At 43.7% G+C, this 25,832-nt stretch overlaps 1 protein-coding gene across 4 annotated transcripts; it reads right to left on the bottom strand.

Annotated features, from left to right (window-relative positions):
* Positions 1–2,258: 2,258 nt before the first annotated feature.
* Positions 2,259–23,011, bottom strand: ZNF518B (zinc finger protein 518B). Of its 4 annotated transcripts, none has more exons than XM_032272591.1 (3): positions 22,762–23,011; positions 16,417–16,809; positions 2,259–8,900 (listed from the first exon to the last, which is right to left on the bottom strand). In XM_032272591.1, exon 3 carries the CDS (start codon positions 8,702–8,704, stop codon positions 5,486–5,488), a length of 3,219 nt encoding a protein of 1,072 aa, XP_032128482.1. In that variant the 5' UTR covers positions 8,705–8,900; positions 16,417–16,809; positions 22,762–23,011; the 3' UTR covers positions 2,259–5,485. The 4 variants fall into 4 exon arrangements, with proteins under 4 accessions (XP_032128482.1, XP_032128478.1, XP_032128489.1 ...); XM_032272587.1 differs by lacking the exon at positions 22,762–23,011 and adding an exon at positions 19,097–19,216; XM_032272598.1 differs by lacking the exons at positions 16,417–16,809; positions 22,762–23,011 and adding an exon at positions 19,097–19,215.
* Between the last annotated feature and the right edge of the window lie 2,821 nt (positions 23,012–25,832).

Consider the following 25,832-nt stretch of genomic DNA (forward strand, 5'->3'; position numbering starts at 1 on the left):
CTATCAGAGTGGCAAGTTGGTTTCTACATAGACAATTGACCTTTATACTCCTCCAGCATGCACCGTATGACCCAGTGTGTTAGATATCATTGGTGTTTATCAATACACTGGTTCTCTTGTTTTTCCTATGTTCAAAGATGGTGCTGAACAACCATGGCAGGTTACGTGACCAGTTCTGGGCAGCCGGTTGTGAGTGGAGTGCTGTGTGGTGTTTCTCACCGGTACAAGATCCTCTCCTCTTATTCCTTTCCTCTCCCAGTGATGGAGACACTCAAGTGATCCCAAGGGGGCACCTACAAGATATGGCCCTCCATTGGCCTAGGTCTCTAACAGACTGTGGGGAGCTGAGCCCCTTATTGACTCACGGTGGACATGTAGTGTGAATAAGTATTTCTTTGGTTGAGCAACTAGAACAGCCAAATAAATAAGTGCTAACCTGAAAAAGTCCCAGGTCAACAGTTTCTCCAGGGTATAGACATAGAAATAGGACTGCCAGGCATTAATACAGAACCTGGCACAGAACTGGCATTCCCTAAATGTTGATGAGTGAAGTCTAGCTTAGCTTACCCTAGTTTCAGATACATAGAAAATAAAATCCAATGCTTCCCATCAAGGAGCTTAGAGAAGCACACAAATATTCACAATACAGCATATCGCCCCTTTTGCGCTGTTCAGTAGAGCAGCCACTAGGCATGTGAATGCTTGGAATGTGGCTAAGGTGACTGAGGAACTATATTTTTAATTTTAAAAACTGAAGTAGTATAAAATATCTTTCCATTAAAAACTTGTGTTTTGGTAGGGTTACTGATTACAATAACTGAAAATTTAGCATTAAAATTGAAACATGTTGTATATGTAAAATACATACCAGATTTCTGAACCTCATTTTTTTTTAAAGTGTATAATGTCACGGTAAATATTTTGCTGATTGAAGATATTTAAATAATATTCTAGATGTATTGGGCCAAATTAAATGTTTATCTGTTCGTTTTACTCTCTTAAAATGTGGCTACAAATTGGCTCACATTTGATGGATGTGGAAACCTTAAAAAGCAACTCATACTGAGCGTAGCTGTGGCAGCAAATGACTCTACATATTGCAAAGCAAAGGGCTTTGCAGATACCAGGGGGTACTAATGCCGCTCCTGCCAAAACACTATCCAAAACATTGCATTGCTTAATTTATCCTGTCATTTATTAACAAAATGTAGTAATTGGAGGTCCTTCAAAATCAAGGTAAGAACACACACTCAACACAGCTCTGCCCCCCTACTCCCTCCAGTTTTGTTAAAAATGTATTTATTTCATGACATGTACCCACAAGTTAAGCTATTTTCTAAATGAAGTAACATGATAAATGAAGTCTCACTGAAATCAAGGGGCATCATGTAAACCTGGTGAATCAGGTGTTATTTTCTTGAGCTTTAGTTTTAACATGTTTTCTGTAATAGTGTGCGTTAGTGATGGCCACTTCCTAGCTTTACACCCTTGAAGTCAATTTCCACTCATGTTCCCTATTTGACTCACCACACTACAGCTATCCCTGGTACTCCAGGCATAATACAGATCCTCTTCAGTTTCCTGATCCCTTATTTAACCTCCACTCTCCCCGAAATAACTACTGCCAAAGGTATTAAATGACAGCATGGGATTCAAAGATGACGACTCATTTTAACTCAGAAACCAATAGGTCAAAATGCTGAACTTAAGCAACTCATCTCCATCTTCCTCAGATCTGCCAGTATTTGTCATAAGTCCATTTCTCTTCCTTTCCCTTTATGACTCCTTGGGGCCTGGTAATGAGATGAGGAAATTAAGTGCCTCTTTAAATATCCTCATACTCTTGCATCCCAAACGTATGTGGACTCAGGTGCAAGAGATCATTGGAGAGATGACATCAACAGTGCAAGTACACTCACGTGGTCCAGGGGCTCATCACTGCCTGGGAACTCTTCCACCTGAGATATGGAAGGCAGGTGAAAGGCCCAGATACATTCTCTGCTGAGGCCACTAACCATGACAGAAAAATTGCCACTGCTGTCCAAACCAGCACCTCTTGTGAATTTACAAGCAAAACAAAACAAACATAGCCTGGTCTCCTCATATTAGGGTGTGCAAGGTTAACCATCCCATCAGTGCATCTAATTCTAAAAATACCCCGGTAGACTTCAAAACACCTGTTGTGTAGAATGATGCCTCTGATTCAGAAATGTCTAATACAAATAAGCTATGTAATAAACAGTTATCTGCATAACATCTGAAATGAAAGGGCAAAGAAAATTTTTGTTGCTTTATTTAACAAAATTTATGCCAACTCCTATATCTATATACAAACATGTTTCAAAAGCAGAGCAGCAGACACACAAACTGTTAACACAGGAATTACAATAATGCTTAAAACATGTTACACAATGTTTTGTTTCTGCTCATACAGACATTTACAGATTTAAAAACTATTCCAAAGGCCGTGCAGCATCACATCTTCAATTTCTGGGATGGATTATATAGTATGTCCTAGAGAAAGGTGGAACTTTTGAAACACTGTGTTGTGTTCAGTCCAGTTCAACAGACAGCACTTGGCCCTTAATGAAGGCTTATGAGATGTTCTGGACTGGGGATAAAAATTTGAATAGTCTATTAAAGTATACTTTGGGTCAGGTTTTTTAAAAACTTTTACTCTATTTGTCAATATCATAAATATAACAAAATCTCTGGTCCCCCCCCAAAGAAAACCTACTTTAAAAAATAAATTCAAAATGATTTTATTGGTAGTATTAACAAAATGTAGTGACTGGAGGTCCTTCAAAATTAAGGTAAGAACACACGAATACCCAACACAGGTCTGCCTCTACTCCCTCGTTTTGTTAGAAATGTGTTTATTTCATGACATGTGCCTACAGGTTAAGCTATTTTCTAAAGCTCTTTATATAGGGAGGACAGCTACTTTTTGCTTTCCCATTTTTGACTTCCAGAAACCCTTTACTCCTTAAAAGGTATGCTAGTTCTGAAAATCCTGAAAAGCTTTGCTACATACTCTACTCACACAATTAAGCTCCATCAAAGTATGCAAGTTGGGTTTTTAGATAATGTTTGAAAAACAGTTGATGCAGCAAACTGCAAATACTTCATGTTGGCAGTTAACACTCTGACCTGATTCAAGGCCAATTCTCAGTTTAGCTTTTCAGTAAAAAGCACTATGTGGTGAGGAATAGGAGACAAAAAAAGTAGGAAAAAAAAAAAAAAAACCACAGCCTTTTCTTCTTCACTCCTTTCCCCATCCCAGGAGCTTTTTTTCATGCCATAGGAGTACAAGTACGTAAGATGGATAAAACTTTGAATGCTCTCCTTTACGTAGTAAAATGGTACCAAAAATCTACTTCCCCAAAATCACCAAATAAAAATGCACAAGGACTAAATGCAGTAATAAAATGATCCACAGGGGTTCTTACTCACTTGTTCATATAAACCAGACCCCATCATTCCTGTGCTTTTATTTTCTAAAAGTGAGATTAGACCCTTATAAAAATGTACTTTCAAAATAAACTTCTAGAATATAAAAACATTCTACATTTTTCCAGCCCTTGTATCATTATAAAATAGGAAATCAGAAAATTAGGTACTGCAATTTTCATATGGTAAAAAATATTTTATGTGTACACACACATATATACATATATAAAAATGCAAGTTTTAAATTTCAATAAAAATTAATTAACTTGATCATGTATTGAACTATACAAAAGAAATGTTGATTATCTGTTATGAGAACAAACTGCAAAGGATTGCAATCCCGTCTACAGGAATCTAAGACTTTCCCATATGAAAAAAAAAAAAAAAATCAGAGTCTCCAATTGACTACCCAGTAAGATAGAAATCATTGGTGTCTTTTTCAGATGTAACCCCTCAGTTCATTCACTGCACCCCATAAATCACCTAAGGCAGGAATAGCTCCTGGAGGGAGGAAAATGCAATTTGGGGCTGCCTCATGGCTATGCCATTTGTGCTCTACCTGAAGGTCAGTGCCCCGCTGCACAGTCAAGTGAAGACTAGAATCCAGTCTTGAGCATTTGCCAAGCCATCTATCTGCCCAAGAAGCTGTGCTTGTGCAGGGGGTGGGCCTTTTCCTAAAGAACACAAATGTGTTGTGTAGATAAGCAACAGTCCTGACATCTGCTGGTAGAGTGGGGAGTGGGAGTGTTCCCCGAGCTGCTTCCCCGAGAAAGCTGAGCGGCAGGGTAAGCATGAATGGGGTTAAGACAAATTAGAAACAGAGGGTTAGGGTTACTATCAATGAAAATCGGGGATCATGTTCCTACAACTTTAGCAAAAATAGTGGGAGGTCTTTACTTTGTTGACTCCTGAAATTTTCTAGTAATTTCATGACGGAAAACCTTACTCAAAGGCACAGAAGAAACAGAAGTGGGCAAGGAAGTTGTGCTAGGCCACAGGAAGCCTCTTAAGAAATGGCAAAGGGAGGCTATTGTCCACGACTCAAAAGGGTTCAAGAAGACAGAATAGACAGCATCCACCCAAGGTCTCTGCATGAATCCCAAATGAAAACTAAAAGGCATATGAAACCCCTTTCATAACTTTAAAAGCCTTGTTTGCAAGTTTTATCTATGTGTAAGCCTGTTCCCTTGCATTTTAAATTGGTCACTTAAGTTATGTTTCTGGGAGTGGTAGGGGCAAAGAGAAAACAGTTCTAGGTATTTTCCTTCTGTAATTTTTTTCTTTGCAAAAAGATACATTCCCTTCCCAATTGTCATAAATCAATGTATTTTAAAGAAAGTAAAAGCTAAATATTTGAAAATGTTATTTTTCTAACACTTGCTGTGAAAGGAGTAAATTCAGGCACAGTTGAAAACATTCTTTAAAATGGCCAATAAAAGCAAAGCTCTTTGTGCTACATGGAACATTTGGGAGTATTACAAAACCAGGAAGGGAGTAAAAGAATGGACATTTCTCTACAACCAAATTTAAGACAGTAGAGTAGAAAATGTAATTCCCATTGTGCACCAAATAATCAGAATGCAAGTTAATGAAAAAAACAAAATGGATGTGCACACCAAAACATAGGTTTAATTCTTCAGTAGTATTTATATGAAGAGCATGTGTAAAACATTTTCAGTCTGCCCCTCTGAATGGGTTATGAAAGACCTCTATGTACTTAGAAAAGCGGGTGCTAAACAAAGAAAACTCTCAAATCCCACTGAAAATCTGTTCAAAGTTTCACAGGCTCTCTCCAGAAAAATGCGTATGTATCAAATTTGTGTGTACAATTTCAGGGACCTCAAATACATTCTGGGATCCAATCACATACTTCATGTTCAGACCCCTGGCTCCCAATATACCTACAGTTCTGAATGAAGAATTAGCAGTCCTCTCATTTCTACAGTCTATATTTCTTCTGCTACTCATTCTGGGTGGAGGGACTCCAAACCAGAATAAACTAAAAGATAAATTGCTTCAAAGAGTAACTGTTTACTTATTTGCCCTTGGAGGAAAGCACATCCCAGTCTCTAGTTGCTTCTATCAAATGCCGTTGGCCGTGACTCATCCACTCTTCCTGGTCTTCATACAGCCGCCCACAAAACCAGCACTTAAACACACACTGTAAGGAGTCATCAGGCAAGGAATCCACTACCTGGTAGTTGTTTTTATGAACTTTTTTGAGTTTCATTTTCAACATCATTTGCCTTTTAATGTGACTGGCTTCTTCTGCATTTTGGTAGGTCAGGCGTACATGATGTCGTCTGATGCCTAGCTGACACCTAGTCCTCTCTGATAAAACAACTTTGAGGACATTGCCTTTGTATTTATTTATTACCTTCATCACATTGGTCACTTCTGGTGAGTCCACATCAGGGTGGTTTAACACAATGACTGGCTGGTTCCGACGGGGACATTTAATCAACTGATCTGGCTTAGCTGCTATCAGCCGAAGTTGTCTTGCAACTTGAAAAATTGAAGGATCCTTGAGAGAACGGCTGGGTTCAGCCTGAATTTTGTTCTTCTTCTTGGCTAAGTGTACTTGTTTGGTTTTATTTCTACTTACAGAAAGATTTCTGGAAAGCAGTCTCCCTTGCTTATTTAATTCACTGCTTCCTTGCTGTCCATGCAGAGTGCCAGTTTTTTTAGAGATGGTGCTATAGACAGCACTCTCTTTTCTCAGTTTAGGCCTTGGAGGTGTCTCAAGATTTTGGGACATATCTATTGGCCCCCTTTCACTTCTTAAAGGCTGTAAGTCTGAGTCTGCCTGTTTCACAGGGCAAAATGGAGCTGGTTTTAACTGTGTTTCGCTGCGAGGTATGCTGACAGGTGCTTCACACGTAGCCTCTATGATGTGGGCATCCTCAGAGGAATTAAGAACCCTCAGCACAGCCCCTTTGGGGATTAACACTGGTGTGGCAACATGAGCCTTCCTGGCCACTCTTCTTTTGGTTTTCCTAACACTGCCATCTGCAAACTGTGGATATATTTGTTGATGAGTAAGTTGTCTGTTACCAGTAACACCATCATTCGGAGATTTCTGAAGAGTACCTGTGGGATGGTCAGGGCCAGTGAGTGACACATTGATTTCCTGAATACCTTCAGAGGTAGCTTCTGAAGTTACCTTTGACGCCTGCCCTACAGAGCGACGATGTGCACTATTTGAAGCCAAAGATGAAGGCTTGCCACAGGACTCAATTAACTGAGCTATCTTTCTGCGCAACAGTTCGATTGACTTTATTTTAGATGTTGAGCTATTCCACCTGATGCCCTCAGGGACATTTTCAGATCCAGAGCTCAGAGAAAATACTGATGAGATGACTGGGCCATCATTAGTGTTATTAGTCCTTTCAGAATTATTTAATTCCAAAGGCTTATCCCCAGGCTGTTGAGGTCTATCTTCTCCGGTTATGTTAATATGTAAATACTCATTTTTATGTTGAGAGGAAATCTGGCCTACACTTGAAACCACCTTGTGTTCCTCTGTCTGGTTATCTTCCTGCTTCCTAATAGAGGAAATCATTTTTACAGGAATACTCATCTTTCTTCTAGATTCCAAGTCATTTTCACTTATAGGCAATAAGCCCTTTTCTCCAGAAAAGGGAAAGGTTGCAGGTGATGCAGCAAAAGGGAATGAATTACTGTGTAAATTTCTTCCATTTTCAGCAAAACAAACAGCTTTATATGGAAAAGGGTTTGATGCAGCTCCAAGACTACGTAAAACACTGTTTTTCAATACAGATGCTAGAGAATGACCTTTTAAGGCAACGGAAGGAAAAGCAGTTCTATGTGGATACAAATTATCTTTTTTCTGAAAATCCTCAATTGTTTCAGAATGAAGGAAGGATTTTCCATGGTGGTGCACACTAGAATCTGGCATAATAAAATCGTAAGACCTTACCCATTTCATATTTTTAAGTTGTTTTTGAACTGAAGATTGAAAACTATCAATGCCCACAAGTTTTCCAACATTCTCATCAATTGTCAGTGACTTTGTTTTTTCTGCAGAAAGTATTTTTTCTTGTTCATCTGAACCCTTCTCTTTCGCCATATGTTCAGAATTACCTTCATTGCCCCTCCCAGCTTCAAGGCAAGTATTTTCTTCCAGCGGAAACAGTTTCAGAACAACCTGCTGTGTACCATTGACCACCTTCACGTCTATCAACTGGGCTAAACAGTTTGCAGGGACAACTAGTTCTGCTGGTGCAACAACTGTCAACGGCATACCTGGCTGAACAGGTTCTTTCGCAGGGGATAACACTTCTACTTCAACATTTTTGTTCTCAAACAGATTCACTTCAGTTGGCTCAGAAAGGGTCATTTTATTTGGAATACAAACTACATCTTTTTGGTATTCCTTTGGTTCGGGTAACATGATATTGTGCATTTTGTCTTTATTTGCATGGAGAGAGAAACCTGATAGTTGATCTGACCACTTATTTTGAATTGCAGCCCGTTGACTGGATGCTTTTAAAAGGTCTGGGTTTTGTTTTGAAGTGCCGGTTCTTTTTGGCTCCGGCTTGGCAACAGCTTTGACTGGCCGTTTTGCACCTGCCCTTTCATGTACTCTCTTGGTGTGTTTGACAATATAATCATTTCTAATAGCACCATAGTCACAATACTCACACTGATAAGGAAATATGCCTGTGTGTTTCACCAAATGCCTCTGAAACTCCCCTTTTGTGTATGAAATGTAGCTGCAGTGAGAACAAATGAATTTAATCTCCTCATGTTGAAGGGTGTGCTTTTTGTACTGCAGCGGGTCCTTTGTGGAAAATCGACATTTATCACAATAGTATTTGCCTGGCTTAAAGTTCCTTACCTTAAATTTGTTATTAACAGAACTTGAGAAGGTGTCAGCTCTATTTCCAACATGAGTAGCACTGGGATTATTGCTCACAAAATGAAAACTGGGAGAAGCTGCACCGAGGCTACACTGGAAGCAGACATACATACCGTCCTTCCCTGTACCCTTCTGCAAATCCTGAAGAGAGATCTTGTGAACACTTTTGCACTTTGCACACGTAGCAATGGTCATCATGGCACCCTCTGCCTCTGAGCCTTGATACAAAATGGTTGGTGTTTCCTGTCTATCTGGTCGAGGTGCTCCATTAGCATCAGGCTGTTTCGGTGACATGGTCAAGGAATTATGTCCGCCGTTCACGTGTGTACTGTACAGCTGCTGTCCGATATCCTTCATCTTCTTTATCTGCATTTCTAAAAAGAGCCGACTAAAGTTCAGAAAGCTTTCACATGATAAAATCCTTAGGAGACATCCTTCTATACAGTTTGTGATAGGTAGAGGAGCAGCTACTTCTTGGGTGCATACTTATCTTTTTTTATATACTGCCACAGTAGGCGCATGATCCCAAAATATGACTGCTTTCAATTCTCTGATATTCCAGGTAACACTAAAGGAAAACAAAATTATAAAGCATGATTAATATAAGAGTTTGGCTAAGCTATTAACAAACTTATCCTATATTTTAATGGCCTTGGACATTTTATGGTAAATCTCAACATATGATTTTAGACACGTGTTATACACTCAGCCCCTTATAAATTACCACTTTAGCCAAATCATGAATGAATATAGATATATCAGGAGCAAGGACATCATAGCAACCATTCAGGAAACCTTTGATCAGAGAAAGTCATTTTTAAGTGTCAGTGAACATATCTTTCATAGGTATAATTTCATACTAGCTTCACAAAAATGTTAAACAGGACAATGTCAGTTCAGTTTTTGAACAAGTTACCTATCAAATGGTTGGTAAAGCTAGGGCTTTGGCCTTGGGTGTTCACATTTGTTTCTACATTATAGCTTATTATCAACATGGATATCAACTCTCTAACTCACATGCTTAATTTGCTTTCATGAGTGGTACAAAGCCCATAATACTGACAATGTTAGGAAGCCTGCCTCAGCATCTTATTGAGAATCTATTACGTGCTAGGGATTATTCTAAAGTGCTGTAAGGCAGTGAAAAAAAGCAAATCAGTCCCTATCCTGGTGATGTACACACTGCAGAGGGGGAAACAGATTACATATCTGCCAATGATGGTAAGGTAACTGGGAAAAGAAATACCATAAAGCAAGGCCAACAGGACAGGGAAGGCCACCGTGATGAGGTTGCAGGGCTGGGTGTGGAGGTAAGGACAGTCAGGAAAAGCCTTATGCTAAGTTCATGTCTCAGCAGAGACCTGGGGGCAACCGGGAGTTAGCACTTTGGCTGCTGGGAAACAGGTATTTCAAGCAGAGAAAGGGCAAACGTCTGTGGGAAGGGGGCCTGCTGTTCCTGAGGAACAGTAAAGGGGGATGGGGAACATGGGACATGGTCCAGGAAAGACAACCCAGTATTGCATGGACATGGCTAGGGAAAGGGCAGGGCAGAAAGGAGATCACCAAGGGCCTGGAGCACAATAAGTGTAAGCACTCCAATATACACAGAGTGACTCTTTTATACGATCTTTAAAGGCACTTTTTTTTCCCCCAGAATATGCAGCACCAGGAGCCTAACAAAATCCATTCTAGCTTGGAATCTGTAAAAAGTATTTCATGACTTAAGAAAGTAACTTAGATCTTCCAAACCTCAATTTTTCATGTGGCAACTAGAATTGGGAACAATTATCCAATCTCTCCCAGAGCCACCATGATGATTAGAACGCTAGAGTATAGGGGAAGACTTTTGAAATTTTCGAGTCCTTCTCCAAGTGTCAAGGGGCACCCATAGGGACTCAGTCAGTGTTTGTTCAATGACAATGATGGGTGGAAACACAGATAGCTTCCTTCTGGCACAGTGCTAACAGGCCAAGAGCCATATAAAGGTAGTCTGAAAGACCGACATGGGGAAATGAAAAGGCCCCTCCACAGGGGCTCAAGAGATGCAACAGTGGCACACTCAGATACGGTGTAAAACCTGCCTTTCAAAAGCAGCTGCTTTGGAAAGCACCAAAACACCACATGATATCTAATGACAAGCTGTATTTTCTTTGGCAGTGTTTTCTTTTCCTACACTACTTTTGTGACTAGATAGCCACCTTCTTCGAAAGCACTTTCCAACATGAAATCAAGCCCTCAATCAGACTTGCCCTATCATAAGTATACATACAACACTTAAGACATTAAGCAGATGGAGGCCTGCAGGGTTGCAGCGGTGAGTTGGGGGAACATCTAACCCCTCAATGTTCAAACACATGCCTGTGTTGGATAGGACACATGAATGCCTCAAACTAGCAAACACACACATGTGCAAAGATAAGGACTTTCACATTCCACTGCATTTCTGGTAAAGACAACAGAACTTTCAGAGGAGTCTTTATTAGAAGCTGGCATACACTTTCATTTTCAGACTTGCAAGGGCTTTAGTGAAGGAAGACAGAAGTAATTCCCAGGTTTTCTGCTGTTCATCAAATGACCTCAAGCAAGAACTCACCTGCATCTCTTACTGATCTATTAAAAAAAGGTCCATGACTTCTATGCCCAGTCTGATGCTGCTGATCCTTGAAATCACACAATTGTTCATCTAAGAATGCTACTATCCTCAACACTGTCATGTCAGCATTGTTATCCAGGTAAAACAGAAAAACGGCAACCAGAACCCAAAAAAAAAAGCCCAAGGAATGCAGAGGCTAAAGACTGGGTATAAGGGAGATCTGGTCCAGCAGTTCTTAACCTGGAGAAGCCTCAGAATCAGAGCAAAAATGGACATTCCCAGACTTCATCTTGAAGCAAGTGAATCTAAGACTCAGGAGAGAAAGAAGAAAATGAGATTTTTTTGTGGCATGTAAAGGCACCTTAAGTAATCCTGATGAAAAGGCAGCATTCCAAATTACTCGTTGAAGCTTCTGGCAATATTTAAATCCTTAACTATCTTGTCCAATTGACCATGCAGTTGACGGTTTAATATTGTCATAAACAAAAAGCCACTTCCCTCTATAGGCAGCCAATTTTATTTTCACATAGTTCTCATTATCAACAATTTACCCTTAAACGAAACAGAAATCAGCATTCCTGTAAATTTCTTTGACTCTGGGCAACAAAAATAAACTTAATTCCTCTTGATCAACCAGTTACCAATCTGTACATCTCTTCTCTCATCCTCAGTTCTCCAGTCTGCTCAAAAGATTTGCATCCAAGTTGATAGGTATGTTTATGCTCTTATCTACCAACCTCATAATATTAGTATGTGTGTGATAAACTTAATCTGCCTGCCACAATTTGCTTACCAACTATTTCAATACAACACCCTCTATATTGGCCCTAAGAAATTATCAACTAAGTCATGTGACAAGATTTCTCTATTTGAACAATCCTCCAAACCAGGATTCCAGTGGCTCATTTTCAATGTTTCAGCTCTTGCTCAGCCCCTAGGAGTCCAAAAATCACAGAAGCCACTTTTGCCATTTTCCTCTCTCAGTCCTTCTAAAAAGTTGAGGGGTATGTGTGTCATTTATTCTAAAACTGAATACTTGAAAATCTGAGACAGATTAGACAGTAAGATCACGTCCATCAGCAACGAAGGGAGAGCATTCCAGACAAGAAAAGTCCCTAGAGAATACACCAAGCCAGCCAGAGTGCATGAGGTAAGCAGAGTCCTCCTGGAGGGTCCTCTGCAAAACTGTCTCAGCAGTTATTTTGAATTAAGAATCCATGGGAGGAAGTGCCAATATGAAGGATGCAGCCATGATTATTAGCAAATGCAGTGTGATGGGGAAGGCAGGACATCTGGGCCATGACTGAACTATGTCACCAGTTTGAAAGTATCTGCTTGGCTTCTAAACTATGCTCAATGTTACTAATGCAATGTTACTACATTGACACATCTCACTGTTCAAGTGAAATAGATGTGAGGTTTCTTCAAACTGAACAGATGGGAGTTCTCTTCAGCCTTTGTAACCTGCGTGTCTACTGACAGGGTAAAATGCACCTCAGATGTAATACTCCAATACAAAGGTAAACAGACGCAGCCGCACGGCAGAATGAAGATGGCTTTGATGTTGGTATTTACACATGGACACTCCTGAGGGACATCCGGCATATCTGTGTAAAAGGCTCTTAGCCCCTGTCCCTTCAACACAACGTCTTCCATGGTTCACACCCAAGTACAGACACCTGTGAAGCTGAGTCCTCTTGGCAAGTTATGGCCCTCTGGGTGGATGACCAAGCAGTACAAAAGGCACTGAAGACAAAGCTGTGCATGGGTATGCTAGCACTAAAAGGGCACTCAATAAATCACTATTAAGATCAAGGTCAGTGTTCGCCTACCCTGCAAACTCTCAACATATGTTACAAAAACCTCTGCATTTGACCTTCTAGGACAATTCAGATAGGAAAGCTCTCAAAAACACAGAGGATAGTAACATTAACTTTATGGCACAACAAATACGATGTCCATTTATTAATTTGCCTGTTTTCAAAGAATTATTTAGCAACATACAGTGAATTTTCTAATGTAGAATGATGTACAGCATGAGCCAAAGAAGACTGCTATGCGGCAAAGGCAAGTGGCACAGTGTGTCACACATGTGCTCTCTGGATTCAGTCTTGTCTTTCTTCAAAGGAAAGACCTGGAAATAGATCTGAATGTATTCACTGTTGGTGGGTTTTCTTTTGATTTTCAGCTCACTTGCCCTGTTTTCTTAAAAGACTTATTACGGGGACCAAAAAAAAGGTATCAAGTTTGGAAGAATCCAGATCAGTGACATTGAGGGCTATTAAAAAAACATAAAAGACTGTGTAAGTTCCTATTAAAAAGGAAGCATTTGGACTTCTAAATATTGGAAACATCTAATGCTCAACAGAATCAGAAGAGAAATTGTGTTTAAAGCTAGAGATTCTGGAACCATAAGGTTTAAAATCCTAGCTCTATCACTTTCTAGATATACGACGTAGGTATGCAAACTGTCTTGTATAATAAGACAGTTTTTTTTTTAACACCTGTAAAATAAGACAGCAACAGTACCTACCCCATAGAGTTACTGTGAGGATTAAATTACTGACATATGCTGTTAAATTAGTTTCCATTTTTTAATAAAAAATATACCAATCACATAGTCAGAGGGACTAAGATACAGGCTTCTTAGCTGCCTGATTTACTCCTCTATTCAGAATATGCCCTAAATCTCACTTTATAATTTTAATCCTGTGTGTTTGGTTATACAGCCTAAAAGATAATTTACCTCTGTGGCACAACCACCCGCCTAGCTTTAGTGCCAAGAGCTAACAGCTGTTTATAATCACCATAGAAAAGATGCTCCAACTACAAGAGTATGCACTACAACTTAGAGTTACATATAAACTAGTTACTAAACTACCTTTTCCTCACCCACTTCTCTCAAAGCTCAGCCAAAGTGGGGAAATATCCCTGCAGCAAATGAATGTGTTTCTGTGATAAATGCTGTGTGAAAAGGAAAGGTGAGCAGCCAATTATATCGCATGCATGCTACATGGACCTCTGTTCATGAGATGCCCAGCAAGCTCAGTGTTAGTTGACTGATTGTATCCTTTTTGGATGGAGAAGCAAACTTAAGCAGCTCTTTTCAGCAATTCTGACCCAAAAGCTCTCCTTTGAATGTGACTTCTACCATACCCATCACTGCGGCAGGGTATAGCTGCTGTACGCATGAAGATCACATGGAATGGACTCGTAAAGTTTACAGTTCAAACTCTGATCCTGTATCTCATTTGCAGGGTCTTTCAGCAAAGGATTTTTCTCTGTGCATTGCCAGGCAAGGAATTACGCTTTACATCAGCAAACTTAAAGCATGATCTGGAGATACAAATTAGATAATGGATGCAAAGCACTTAGCCCAATGGCATAGCCACTTACAAATTATATCTACACTCCTTCTGTCTGTTTCACCATAGCAAAGGCTTGTCTAACTTTTCCCAGTAACCAAAATTTTAAAACAATTCTACCCCAAAGTGCCCAGTAAACAAAACTTGATCAAGAAAAAAAAATTCAACATTAGACATCAACTGCCAAAATTTCCCCAGTAGGATAATATTGAGGAAGAAACTGTTGCCTCAGAAAGAGCTTTTTCAGACCATTAATATGAATCAGAAGCAAACTGCTAGGTAAACAGACTTAAAGGAGGGAAAAAATCCATTAAGTGCCATAATATTTATGCCAAACTACCTTGCACTGAGATGACTGAATTGCAAATTGATTGCCATCTTGATGATGAAAAATATATCCAAATGCTGCTGATAAATGTGCCACCCCTGGGATCCTGGATTTCCATCTGAAACCAAGTGTACTGCTTCGGCAGCAGAATGGAGCAAGAAGGCTACAGGAGACGGCCCAATTCCTCTGCTTTCCAGGTGAAAGCAGCTGAGTTTAACAAAGTAGAGAATAATGACTTTGGGCCATCAAGAACAAGGTTCAAAACCCAGGTGTTTGGTTTACTAGTGTGTGATTTCAAACTTGTTAACCTATCTGGGCCTGAATGTTCTCACTCATAAAATGGGAATATTTCTAATTTATACAGCTGATGTGACGATAAATGAGAAAAGAGTGTATGGTAACTTTATGCTTGGCAAAGAGTAGATGTTTTGTTAAGAAATCAGTCAATATTTTTTTTAAGATCCCTTCTCAGGTAGAAGAGTCCAGTAATGTCCAGAGAAGCAGACACTGGTTAGCTTAACAAATGAATCTGACAAGGCAAAGGTCTATATCAACAGTTCATTAGTCAGCAGGAAGTGGGGGTCTTCTCCCTACCCTGTCTACAGGGAGTTTTTGGAAATTGACTTGACACTGCTGCACACATCAACTGAGCCTACATCAGAAAACAAAGGAAGTAATATTATACGCTTTCTTTTTCTTAGCATTTTAAGAAGAAAAAAATCTTTCCAAAGAAGAATATAGCCAGTATTAGAGTGCTTGATTTCTAAAATTTATGCTTTGTATGCAAAAAAAAAAAAAAAAAAAAAAGTGAAAGAGCAAATATGCTCTTGGTAAACATTAAAAAATATATGTGCTAAAACCAAGGTAGTATTACATGAAAATACTAAGTTTTATGTCATGAAGCACATCAAATGACTTTGGGTTTCTAAAGAGACATGTATCTTTGCATTTTTTTTTTTTGCCTTAAATTGCAGAAAAAAATGGATTCAGAGTTGAAAAAAAATGGATTCAGAGTTAAAAAAGATAATTAAACACAGAAAATATAGCTACCATTAAACCAGTAGTTCTTAACCTTGGCTGCATTAGGGCAATTGGCCTGTCAAGCGCCCAGGATATTAAACTTATTTTTTAAAGGGGATCCCTGGGACAGCTGGTCACCCCAGTGCACACCAGAATTTACTTGGGAGTTTTAAAAATAATGTCCCCTGCAAACACTCCACTGTAATTGAGGCGGTGGGGATACTGGGATTTTTAAAAGCTTCCCAGGTAATTCTCATATGCAGCCATGCAGCCAAGGCTGCGGACCACCTGACATCACACGTGCAGGTGCACTTTGGAACGGCAACAATAATATCAACGTCCCTGTACAAGATTTTATATACTTGTGGGTGCCTGGAGGTGGGGAGAGGCCACCACTGCGGGGCTGTAATGGGGCAAACAGACAAGAGTTCCGCCCTTCCCTAGCCCTGTGACCTTGGAAACACCAATGATGCTCTCTGTGAGGTGTATAATGAGGTAACTGCTTTGTAGATTCTTAGAAATTTGTATGTTCCTGGCTCAGTGCCTGTCATGTGCACTGCCCAGGACTGTTTTATTCCCACACCTGCTGTGACCTGCTGGTTTTAAGGAGTGTAACAGAAGATAAAGAGAAGTAAATGGGTATTATTAGTGAAATAGTGAATGTTCTATCAGGAATATAATGAGAATGCTCTCCCAGTGGCTGGCTGCTTGTCATTCCTGGAGCACCTTGGCCCAAGTCAGATGAAAGAATGCCTGCATAAGCAGGTTCCTATGTTACCTCCAAACTTCTTGAAGCCAGGCTTCAATTATCTGCTTTTTCTCTGGTAACAGGTCTGGAGAAGCTAGATGGCTTTTTGAAGATCACAGATTTGGTGAACAGCAGCAACTGTGTCCAATCTCACATTCCTTGTTTGCTACCTTGCTGTGTGAAGCTGTGAGATGAAGCTATATAGTCAGTATCTGCTGCCACTTGAGCACTGTTCTTACTTCCTGCCTGGAGCCTTGGAGTTGCAGATATAAGTCAAAAACATGGCAAGTGCCATGGGCTCTTCCTTCTCTTTCAGGCCTTCTCTTCTCAGGCGTGGAGTGCCACGAGTTTCACAACTTCAGGCCCTGGTGTAGGCTTCTACATCAGTACCCTGGGCCCCAGCAAGGCGCTGCACAAAGAGGCCTGCAACAGAAGCCAAATACTTGGGTTTAAGTCCTGGACCAGCACAGCCTTGGTATCTCAAGGAGTGCTGAAGATAAGGGGAATGAGCCCCAGAAGTGCTGCTCAAGCAGGGGTGTATGGCAAAGTCACCCATGGAGCTTAAAAAAAGGATTCCCAGGACAAACATACAACCTAGCAAATCAGATTCCCACTTCTTGGGGTGTGGCTCAGGCATATGGTTTCAATTTCTCCCTAGGTGATTCTGGTGCCTCCCCCCTCTCACCCCTTGATGACAGTGTTTAGACTGGCTGATCTGTAGCTGCTTTTACTCCAAGGATGAATCTAGGAAATCGCAGTTAGCTGGGTTTGCATAACAAAGAAAATGCAGTAGACAGCAGGCAGTTTCAGAACAGTCAAGATTGGGAAAACCCTCCCTGGTAATGACCTTGTTTATCATAAGCAATAGCACAGGGCTTGGCCAAGGAAGGCACTCAAAAAAGTTGTATTCGTTGAAAGAATGAGTGAATAAGAGAAAGGTCAGCCTTCACAGAGACAAAAACAAAAATGTTCTCTGTTCTTCCTTTTGCACAAAAACTGGCCCAGACCCCCTTACTTAAAGGCAAATAAACCTCTAGAGATCGAAATGGATTATTTAATTGCCATTTTGCATTTTTAAAATCCTCATAGGTTGTGCATAATACATCAGGGAGGAGTCCCAATAAATAATGGCCATCCTATGCTCTTTTCAAATTGCTTTTGCAATGAATGTTATCAGCATAACAAAACTGTCTGCATAGAAAAGTGTTAGTTTTCAAGGCTCATCTGATCCAAGATGAAAGTAATTTTTAAAAATTGTATCCTAGGTTAAAGATACCAGTATCACACAATTTTAAAGAACTATTTGTATTCTACTCAAAGAGACAACAGTCTATAACACAGGTTTCTAAACAATATTTTCTGAACCCTTGGCTGTGTACTGACATAAACTTTGCATATGTGACTCGAGAGAGAGATGCATCTCCATTCTCAGTCTTTCTGCTCTACTGTACGGGAGCACTGCAAGCTTCTGGAGACCCAGGTTTGTCTTAACTTGGTAATTTCAAGTCTAAACTTAGGATAGTTTAAGGATTCTAACACAATATTAGAGTTTAGCTACGTAGATTTCTACTTTTAAACTGGACATAATGTTCAGTAGTTCACTTTTTTTAAATGTTACGATAAATCGTTCATTATTCCAATTTTTAAAGTCGGAGGTATTTTAACAGCATAGGTTAACTACCCAACTGATACATAAAGGTTTAAGTGTTTTCTCTCCCATTTCTCTTTTGGCTTTTCCTTTCTGGTTAAGAAACTTTCATTCTTTCGAACCCTACAATTTCCTGGCTTTACAGAACCCCAAACCCCAAAGGCAACAAGATAAGACGGGCAGGCCGGAATGGGGAGGTCACACAATGACATCAGCATTTGGAACAATTCAAGTCTTCATCTCTTCTCGTTCAACCTATTCCTCACCCCCCGCAAAAGATGCGCAGGTCCTCGATAGACGGGCCCACTCCTGTCCCTCCCAAGAAAAGACAATGCCAAGGCTGGTTTTCGAGTTTATTGTCGGCACGCTCCCCGATGGCAGGCAGCATCCAAGGCGAGCGCGCCTGAGCCTGTGCGCTCGGAGGGCGAGGCCTGGCGCAGCGGGCGCATCGTCATCTCCCGGGAGCGTCCCGCCCGCCGGGAGGGAAGGCCGGGGTTCTTCCAGCCGAAGAAAACCAAAACCGTCAAGGCTCAGCTACGAGGCCCGCAGGAGGCTTTAAAAATGGCCTCCTGACGACACTTCCTGCTCGGCGCGGACGGTAGGAGCCCTCGGAGGAGGCATCTTTCAAAACGCTGGGGGAGGGGAGCGCAGGCCACTCGGGGTCGCCACACCAAACGCCCTGCGGGACGCCCCCGCCTCCGCCTCCGCCTCCGCCCCCGCGGAGTCCGCTGGGTCGCGGCGCACAAAGGCGAGCGCGGGGCGCCGCGCTTGACCCCGACCCCAGGCCCGGCCCGCGTCCCTGCTCCAAAGCGCGCCGAGATGCGGCCCGGGCCCCCACCCTGGCTGGTGCCCCGCGCCCACCAGCCGGAGCCCGCGTTCGGCCTTCCCGGTGCCGCTCGCCGCGACGCCAGCCCTCACGCGGGCACGCGGAGCCGCGAGCGCTTGACCCGGCCCGGCGCCGTCAGGCCCCAGCCCCGCGCGGCCCCACTACCCGGCCGCAGCCAGCGCTTCCGTCCTGTGCACGCGAGCCCGGGACACTCGCCCTCCCGCTCAGCTACTTACCCAGCAGGCCGGATCCAGGTGCCAGGTACCGGCGAAGGGGCGTCTACACCACCGGCCGCAGACCGCCGGCGCCGCGCCCGCTGTAGGTCCCTACCCGGGGGGCGGAGCCCGCGCCAGTCCTGCGCGTGCGCAGTGCGAAGCTGCGCGGTCCCAGCGAGGCCGGCGCCTGAGGTCTCTAAGGCTGCACCCTCCCCCGCCGGGCTTCTACGCAGTCCAGAGCCCAGAGCCTCAGACCCAGCCGAGCCCGACCTCTAGGCTTAGAGCTTGACCCAACGCGTTTGCACGACAGCCTGCAAGGTTCACACTTAGCCATGCCGCAGGCTCAGAGCCTCCTCTGCAAAAGAAGGATTCGGCTTCGGTCCTGGCCCAGCCCGCCACCCGGGGGTGCCTGCCTGGTACCGGTCCCTTGGAGGGAGGCCTTGGCCCCCGCCCCCGTGGAGCTTGCAGTCCTGCAGCGGGTGAGTGAAAGCGAGAGAAAAGGAGCTCAGGTCCTCAGCCGCCAAACTCATCCTTCTTGGAGCGCTTCAGTGAAGGAGATGGCCTTGAAGTCCTAGATACAAATCCCAATTCTCCCGACTCCTTTACATCCTAGCTGCTGGACTTTGGCAAGGAAGTCCCCTGACCTCTCTGTGTCTTCATTTCTGAAGATGGGGAAGGTCGTATGTGAGACGCAAAGCCTCCTCTAGCAGTTGGGCGTTGTGAGGGTCAGAGGGGAAAATGACTGTGGGCGTCTGGAGAGGGTGTGAACTCATTTAACGCCCGAGTTTCTTTCCTGCCTCCTGGACTCCAGCGCTATTTTGGGCGAGCCAGCTGCCCTCTAGATACACCTGCATCTACGATCTGGAAGACATATTTAGAATAGAGCCGCTAAGAGGAAAGAAGAGGACCATATTGCCAGGGTCCCCATAATCGGTGACTCCCCATGAAGTGAAACTGCTCTCAGCAGGGGCAGATCGAGGCATGGGAGCAGAGTCACTGGGAAGTAGTTTCTTCGGGATGAACAGCTAAAGCTGATTTCAAAGCTCTAAAAGGGGGAGGAGCAAGGCTGATTTCCACCACCTTACTGTTGGCGCCAGAGGTCGGCATGCATGGACAGCGGCCCGTATGCTGCACGGAGATGTGGAGCTGGGCAGTCCTGCCACGCGGAGGAGCGGAGCTGAGGACGACAGGCTCAACCACAAGTCCAGCAGCTGGGCAAAACCTCTGCCACTGAAATACCAAGAGCTGGGCAGAGGAAACAGCAGCCCAGAGAGCAAATCCTTCTCCCTGCCCTAGGCTGCAGTGCTCCTAACCTTGGTCCTAATCAGGCTTCCTCCCTGAGCTGCTAGGCTCCTGCTTTTCTATCTCCTAGGGCTCAGAGAAACTAATGGACGTCTTCTCAGAAAAACACATTTATGTGCAGATAGTGCCTATCAGAGTATGCCAGACAGCTCAGTCTCCCTAGAGAGTAGGGTCAAGTTGGGAAGGGCATTGAGAATCCATACTAGCAACCGCTGCCTGAAAATCTCTAGTGGCAAAATGAACCACATGAGGAAAAACTATGAATTCCGAATATCGGAGAATCTGAGGTCTAAACATCAGAGAAAATGTTCCAAAACTTTAGCCCAAAGTGTTGTCGCTCCTTAGAACTTCTACTCAGGCATCACAGTTCTGCCCTCTTAAGTCACACAGAATTGATGTAAGGTACCTGTGGGTCTCCTGGGAGTTTCTCTGAAGTTAGAACTGGTTATAAATCCCAGTTCGGGCACATAGAAGTTGTGAGCCTGTCTGACCCTCAGTTTCTCATGTAAAATTCAGTGAACAATAGGTCTTTCCTCTCAAGGGGGTTGTTAACATTAAACAAGAGAAGGCAAGTCAGGACTTGTCACAGTCCCTGGCAGATAGGAAGTGACTGTTAACTTACTCTTGAGGAGCCCAAATTCAGGGAGATAAAATGCTTTGTGGAGGGTCTGGGAATGGGATGTTGACAGCCTGGAAAAGGGCAAAGGAAGGATAGAAACAACTTCAGCAGAAACCTTTAAGGTTGATGTCCCCAAAAGTCTTTTGATGCTCACAAATGTGAATCATCACACATTCCCTACCCTTACGTCTGCCCTTCCTGTCTTCTTCCCCATACCCCAGCTTAGTTTGCCTAAATTCCATGGATCACTTCTGTTAAATTATGTTTCCCAGAAAAATACATTGAAGCGCCAATATCCCCCACCCCTAATTTATGGATGTGACCTTATATGAAACAGGGACTTGACAGATGTAAGCCAAGATCATTAGGGTGGGCCCTTATCCAATGTGACTGATGTCTTTATAAGAAGAGATACAGAGAAGAGAATGCCATGAGAAGACACAGAGACACACAGGGAGAAGGAGCCATCAGCAGAGGCAGAGATTGGAGTATACTGCCCCGAGCCAAGGGCTATTGGAAGATGGAGAAGGAAGGTAGGATCCTACCCTGGAGGGTTCAGCAGGAGCATGGCCCTGCGCGGACACCTTGATTTCAGACTTCTAAGCCGACACAATACGTGTTTGTTTGGTACTGTCACCCCAAGAAACCAATGCACCCTCCTAGTTATGACTACGTAAATGTAGGAGAGAAGAGGGAAGATGTGAACCAGTCATCGAGTAGAAGATCTTGGAGCCAACATTCATTCATTCACTCATTCATTCAACAAAACAAGTATTGGGCTGGGCGCAGTGGCTCAAGCCTGTAATCCCAGCACTTTGGGAGGCCAAGGCAGGCACATTGCCTGAGGTCAGGAGTTTGAGACCAGCCTGGTCAACATGGCGAAACCCCATCTCTACTAAAAATACAAAAATTAGCCGGGTGTGGAGGTGGACATCTGTAATCCCAGCTACTTGGGATGCTGAGGCAGGAGAATCTCTTGAGCCCAGGAGATGGAGGTTGTAGTGAGCCAAGATCAAGCCACTGCACTACAGTCTGGGCGACAGAGTGAGACTCTGCCTCAAAAAAACGTGTATTTGAGTGCCCATTCAGTGCAGGCACAGGCTAGTGCTCAGGCTAGAGGACTGAGGAACTAGGTAAGGCTCAGCCCTCAGGGAGCATTCATTTCCAGACCACAAACCTTACAGATGGAATGATGGGACTTGGGAGATGAGCTCTAAGCCTTGAGTAGGAAGATGGAGGACAGGGGAGAGGAGAGCATGTGCAAAGGCCTGAAGTGGGCTCTTTTGAGGAAGAAAAGGAAAGGCAGCGTGGATTGAGATTATTCTAGGCACCAAGAAACTGTGGTCTTAGGGGAGCCCTTCATCAAATTCTGCCAGTGGGGAGCTTGGGGCTCAGAGGAAGACCTCTCTATGAGCTTGCCTCGATCATCTTTTCTCTTGCTCCGAACTTCCTTCCACACTGCATTGCCCACGTTTATATTCTCCCTGGCCTCTAGGACCCCCGAATGTTATATTACTTGACAAAAATACCAGTGTCCCTTGGAAAAGGGCTGGGTCTCTAACACCCAGGTCAGAGCACATACACGTCAATCTCAGACACTTCAAGATTTATGCATGGACAGGAGATCCCAGAAAGTGGCTTTTTTTTCAATTCTAAAACATTTCGGAAGTTTCTAGTAATTTCCTTGAGCCTTAGTTTACACATCTGTGAAGGAGGGATAAAGGCCCCCAAGCTCCGAGAAGACAGCCCCGGTTCTCAAGCTTACCTCGCCTCAGCCCTGGGGCGGCGCGGGAGGTTACGGATGTGGAGTCCGAATCCCGATCTCATCTGCCGTCCTTCCAGCTGTGTGATCTTGGCCAAGTTACTGCCAGTCTCTGAGATGTTTTCTCAGCTGCAAAACAGGAGTAACTGGAGCAACCTTTCGTGGAGGGTGTCAGGCGCTGGAGCGTGGCTAAGGCAGGGACCACGTCTCAGCCTCCCTTTCCCGTCCCGCAGCGCGGGCACCTTCCCTCGGCTCTCCCGGCCGCGCACGCCCAGCTCAGCAGCCCCTGCTGCCGCGGAAGCGCGCAGTGGGACTGGAGGGGCCACGAGCAGCACACTGGGCATGCGCGGCCGGTAGAGCCTTGAGAGGCGCGGCGCCGCAGCGCGCCGCAGTACCGCCCGCGGCCTGTGGCGTCGCTGCGCACCCGACTGACCCTACTCTGCGTGTAGAGCTCTACCCAGCGCGCCGGGTGGTGCAGCCCTGCGCTCACCTGGCCGCGCTCGCTCCCGCCCGCCAGGCGCCTCCAAGAATCGGGAATGTAATGTTTTGTCTTACATTCCCATTTGCTCCCTCCCCAGGCTGGCGCGGGATCCGAGGGTTCCTGATGACTGTGGCTCCTCGCCCCTCCAGCTGTGTTCCCCGCCGCCCCTGGGCTGAAAGTGCCACCGGGCGCCGGGGCTTTGTTCATCATTAAAGCCTTGGGGACATAGCAGGAGCATAGTTCCCGGCAGAGAACAGGTCTGGCTGCCACGGCCCATCCGGGCGGAGCCGCCAGCGTCCCTTGCCGAGACAGAGTTCTGGAAAGCGGAGAGGGGGGCAGGGACCGGCCCCAGATCGGTTCCGGAGGGTATAGATCAGAACCGGAGAGGGTGCCTTTAGAAAATCATTGCAACCTGACAAAGCTGCAGCGTCCAGGATTTTGGGTGGGGTCGAACTCAGGGAGTGGTCGCTTGCGCGCAGAACCGCGTTGACTCGAGTAGGTTCAAAAAGGATAGGCGTGGGGGGCAAGACCTAGTCCTTCACCACAGGTAGATCTAGGCTGCTGCGGGAGTCTCCTGGCTCATCTCCCTGTATCCACTGGCCTCTCACCCACACTGCGACATCCAGACTGGTCCTTACACAAAGCAAACTGAATGAAGTCACCCTGCTCCAGAGTCCTTGTAGCCTCCAGTCCTACAGAACGCGCCCCTGCCTGCCTGCCTGCCACGTCGTCTCACCCTCTCCCGCATGGTCTTGCAACACTGACTCCGCTCTGCATGCACCGCTGACACACCGGGCTTCTCCAGGGAAAGACCTTTGCACTATTACGCCTGCCTGGGATATCTCTTTCTCCTCTCAACTAAAAAATCACCTCCTCAGAGGCCTTTCTAACCATTTCATTACTCCTCATTCTGTCACATCCCTGTGTTTTATGTTCTTCATAATGAACTGAACCTGTTTGTTGTATGCTTTCTTGGGTCTTTTCGTTTCCTTCCACTTGGAAGTAAGCTATTTTCTGTCTTGTCCGCCCTTAGATTCCCAGAGCCTGAGGCAGAGGCCTGACACTTACAGGCACCTATTTTAGTTGAGTTGCCATTTATTAATTCAAGCAAAAAACTTGGGTCACCAAAGTATGAAAGTCCACTTGGAATCTCAGGGATTTGGATATTAGTACTTAACTATTCATCTACTCCTTCATCTCTAAATTTTCTTGTCGGGGAAAATCATGGAAATAATATTAGTATCTGTCTCATGAGGTTTCCATGAGGATGAGATGAGTTACCTTTTATAGAAGACTCTCATGTTGAGAGACATTTATGATTGCCATCAGTTAGGATGGGCTGGGTTACACTACAATAGTAAAAAAATCTCCCAAATGTCGGTAGCTTAGAAAGACAAAGGTTTCTTTTCACTGACACTAGATCTCCATCAGGGATTGCTTGAGGACTCCTTGGTATCTTTAGTCCAGAAACCAGACTGACCAAGCAGACACCAACTGATCTGTGGTCACTTGTCAAGGCAGAGGGAAGAAGAGCTTGGCTTAACTGAGCACTGACTCTTAAGACTTCCAACCAAACATGGCACATGGCTTCTACTCTCATTTAACTAGCCAAAGCAGGTCACATGACCCCTCCTAAATGCAAGGAACAGGGGAATGCCATCCTCTGTTCATGTGCCTTGGAGAACTGGACATATTTTCTAGATGATAACAGCTATTGTTACTATTCATTCTAGAAGACTTCCAGTATACTGTGATGTCCATAAAGATCATGAATGACAAAATTCAGGGAAGGCTGAGTTTATGTAGATATTCAGCATGGATTTTTTTTTTATTCCCATTCTTGGACATAGCCCAACATTCTTGCTTTATGTCAAAGGAGTGTGTTACTGACAGGTCTCTTGGGGTTCACTTGTTCTCTCTTCACATAATCTAGACAGCACTAGATAGCAATCGATGGTAAGACCCGTTAGAAGAAACATCTATTTTCCTCTGCTTTTGTATACTGAGATGCTACTTAAATGGCTGGCACAATACTTACTGAATCAATGACTATTTGACAAGTATATCTTACTAGTAAAGGGATGACAGCTCTGATAATTTATCTTTCCACTTTATCCAGGAATACTCTAAAGAAAAATGTGGATGATTCATATATTTAGCAAATAAGTAGCTTGAGAATGTTGTTTCATCAACAACTGGCACTAGAATTCCTCTTGGGGAGAAACCATCTTCATTAAGGAAAATAAAATTCCAGACCTTGCCTTGGCGATCTTACTTTCCATACCTAAAGCAGAGAGTTTACTCCTTATTCAAAACAGCATAAAGAGAGCAGCATAGCTCCCAGGATTTATTTTTTCTTTTCTTCAACTTTTAAATTTAGGGGTACATGTTCAGGATGTGCAGGCTTGTTGCATATGTAAACATATACCATGGTGGTTTGCTGCACAGATCATCCCATCACCTAGGTATTAAGCCCAGCATCCGTTAACTATTCTTGATGCTCTCCATCCTGCCACTGACCCCAGTGTTTATTGTTCCCTACCATGTGTCCATGTGTTCTCGTCATTCAGCCATTTACAAGTAAGAACATGCA

Source organism: Sapajus apella, unplaced genomic scaffold (assembly GCF_009761245.1).
Source record: "Sapajus apella isolate SASKATOON/1434 unplaced genomic scaffold, GSC_monkey_1.0 scaffold5, whole genome shotgun sequence".
NCBI classification, from domain to species: Eukaryota; Metazoa; Chordata; class Mammalia; order Primates; family Cebidae; genus Sapajus; species Sapajus apella.

Bases quoted from the DNA above. Each gene is read 5' to 3' on its own strand.
- ZNF518B (XM_032272591.1), bottom strand. From the start codon at position 8,704: ATGCAGATAAAGAAGATGAAGGATATCGGACAGCAGCTGTACAGTACA.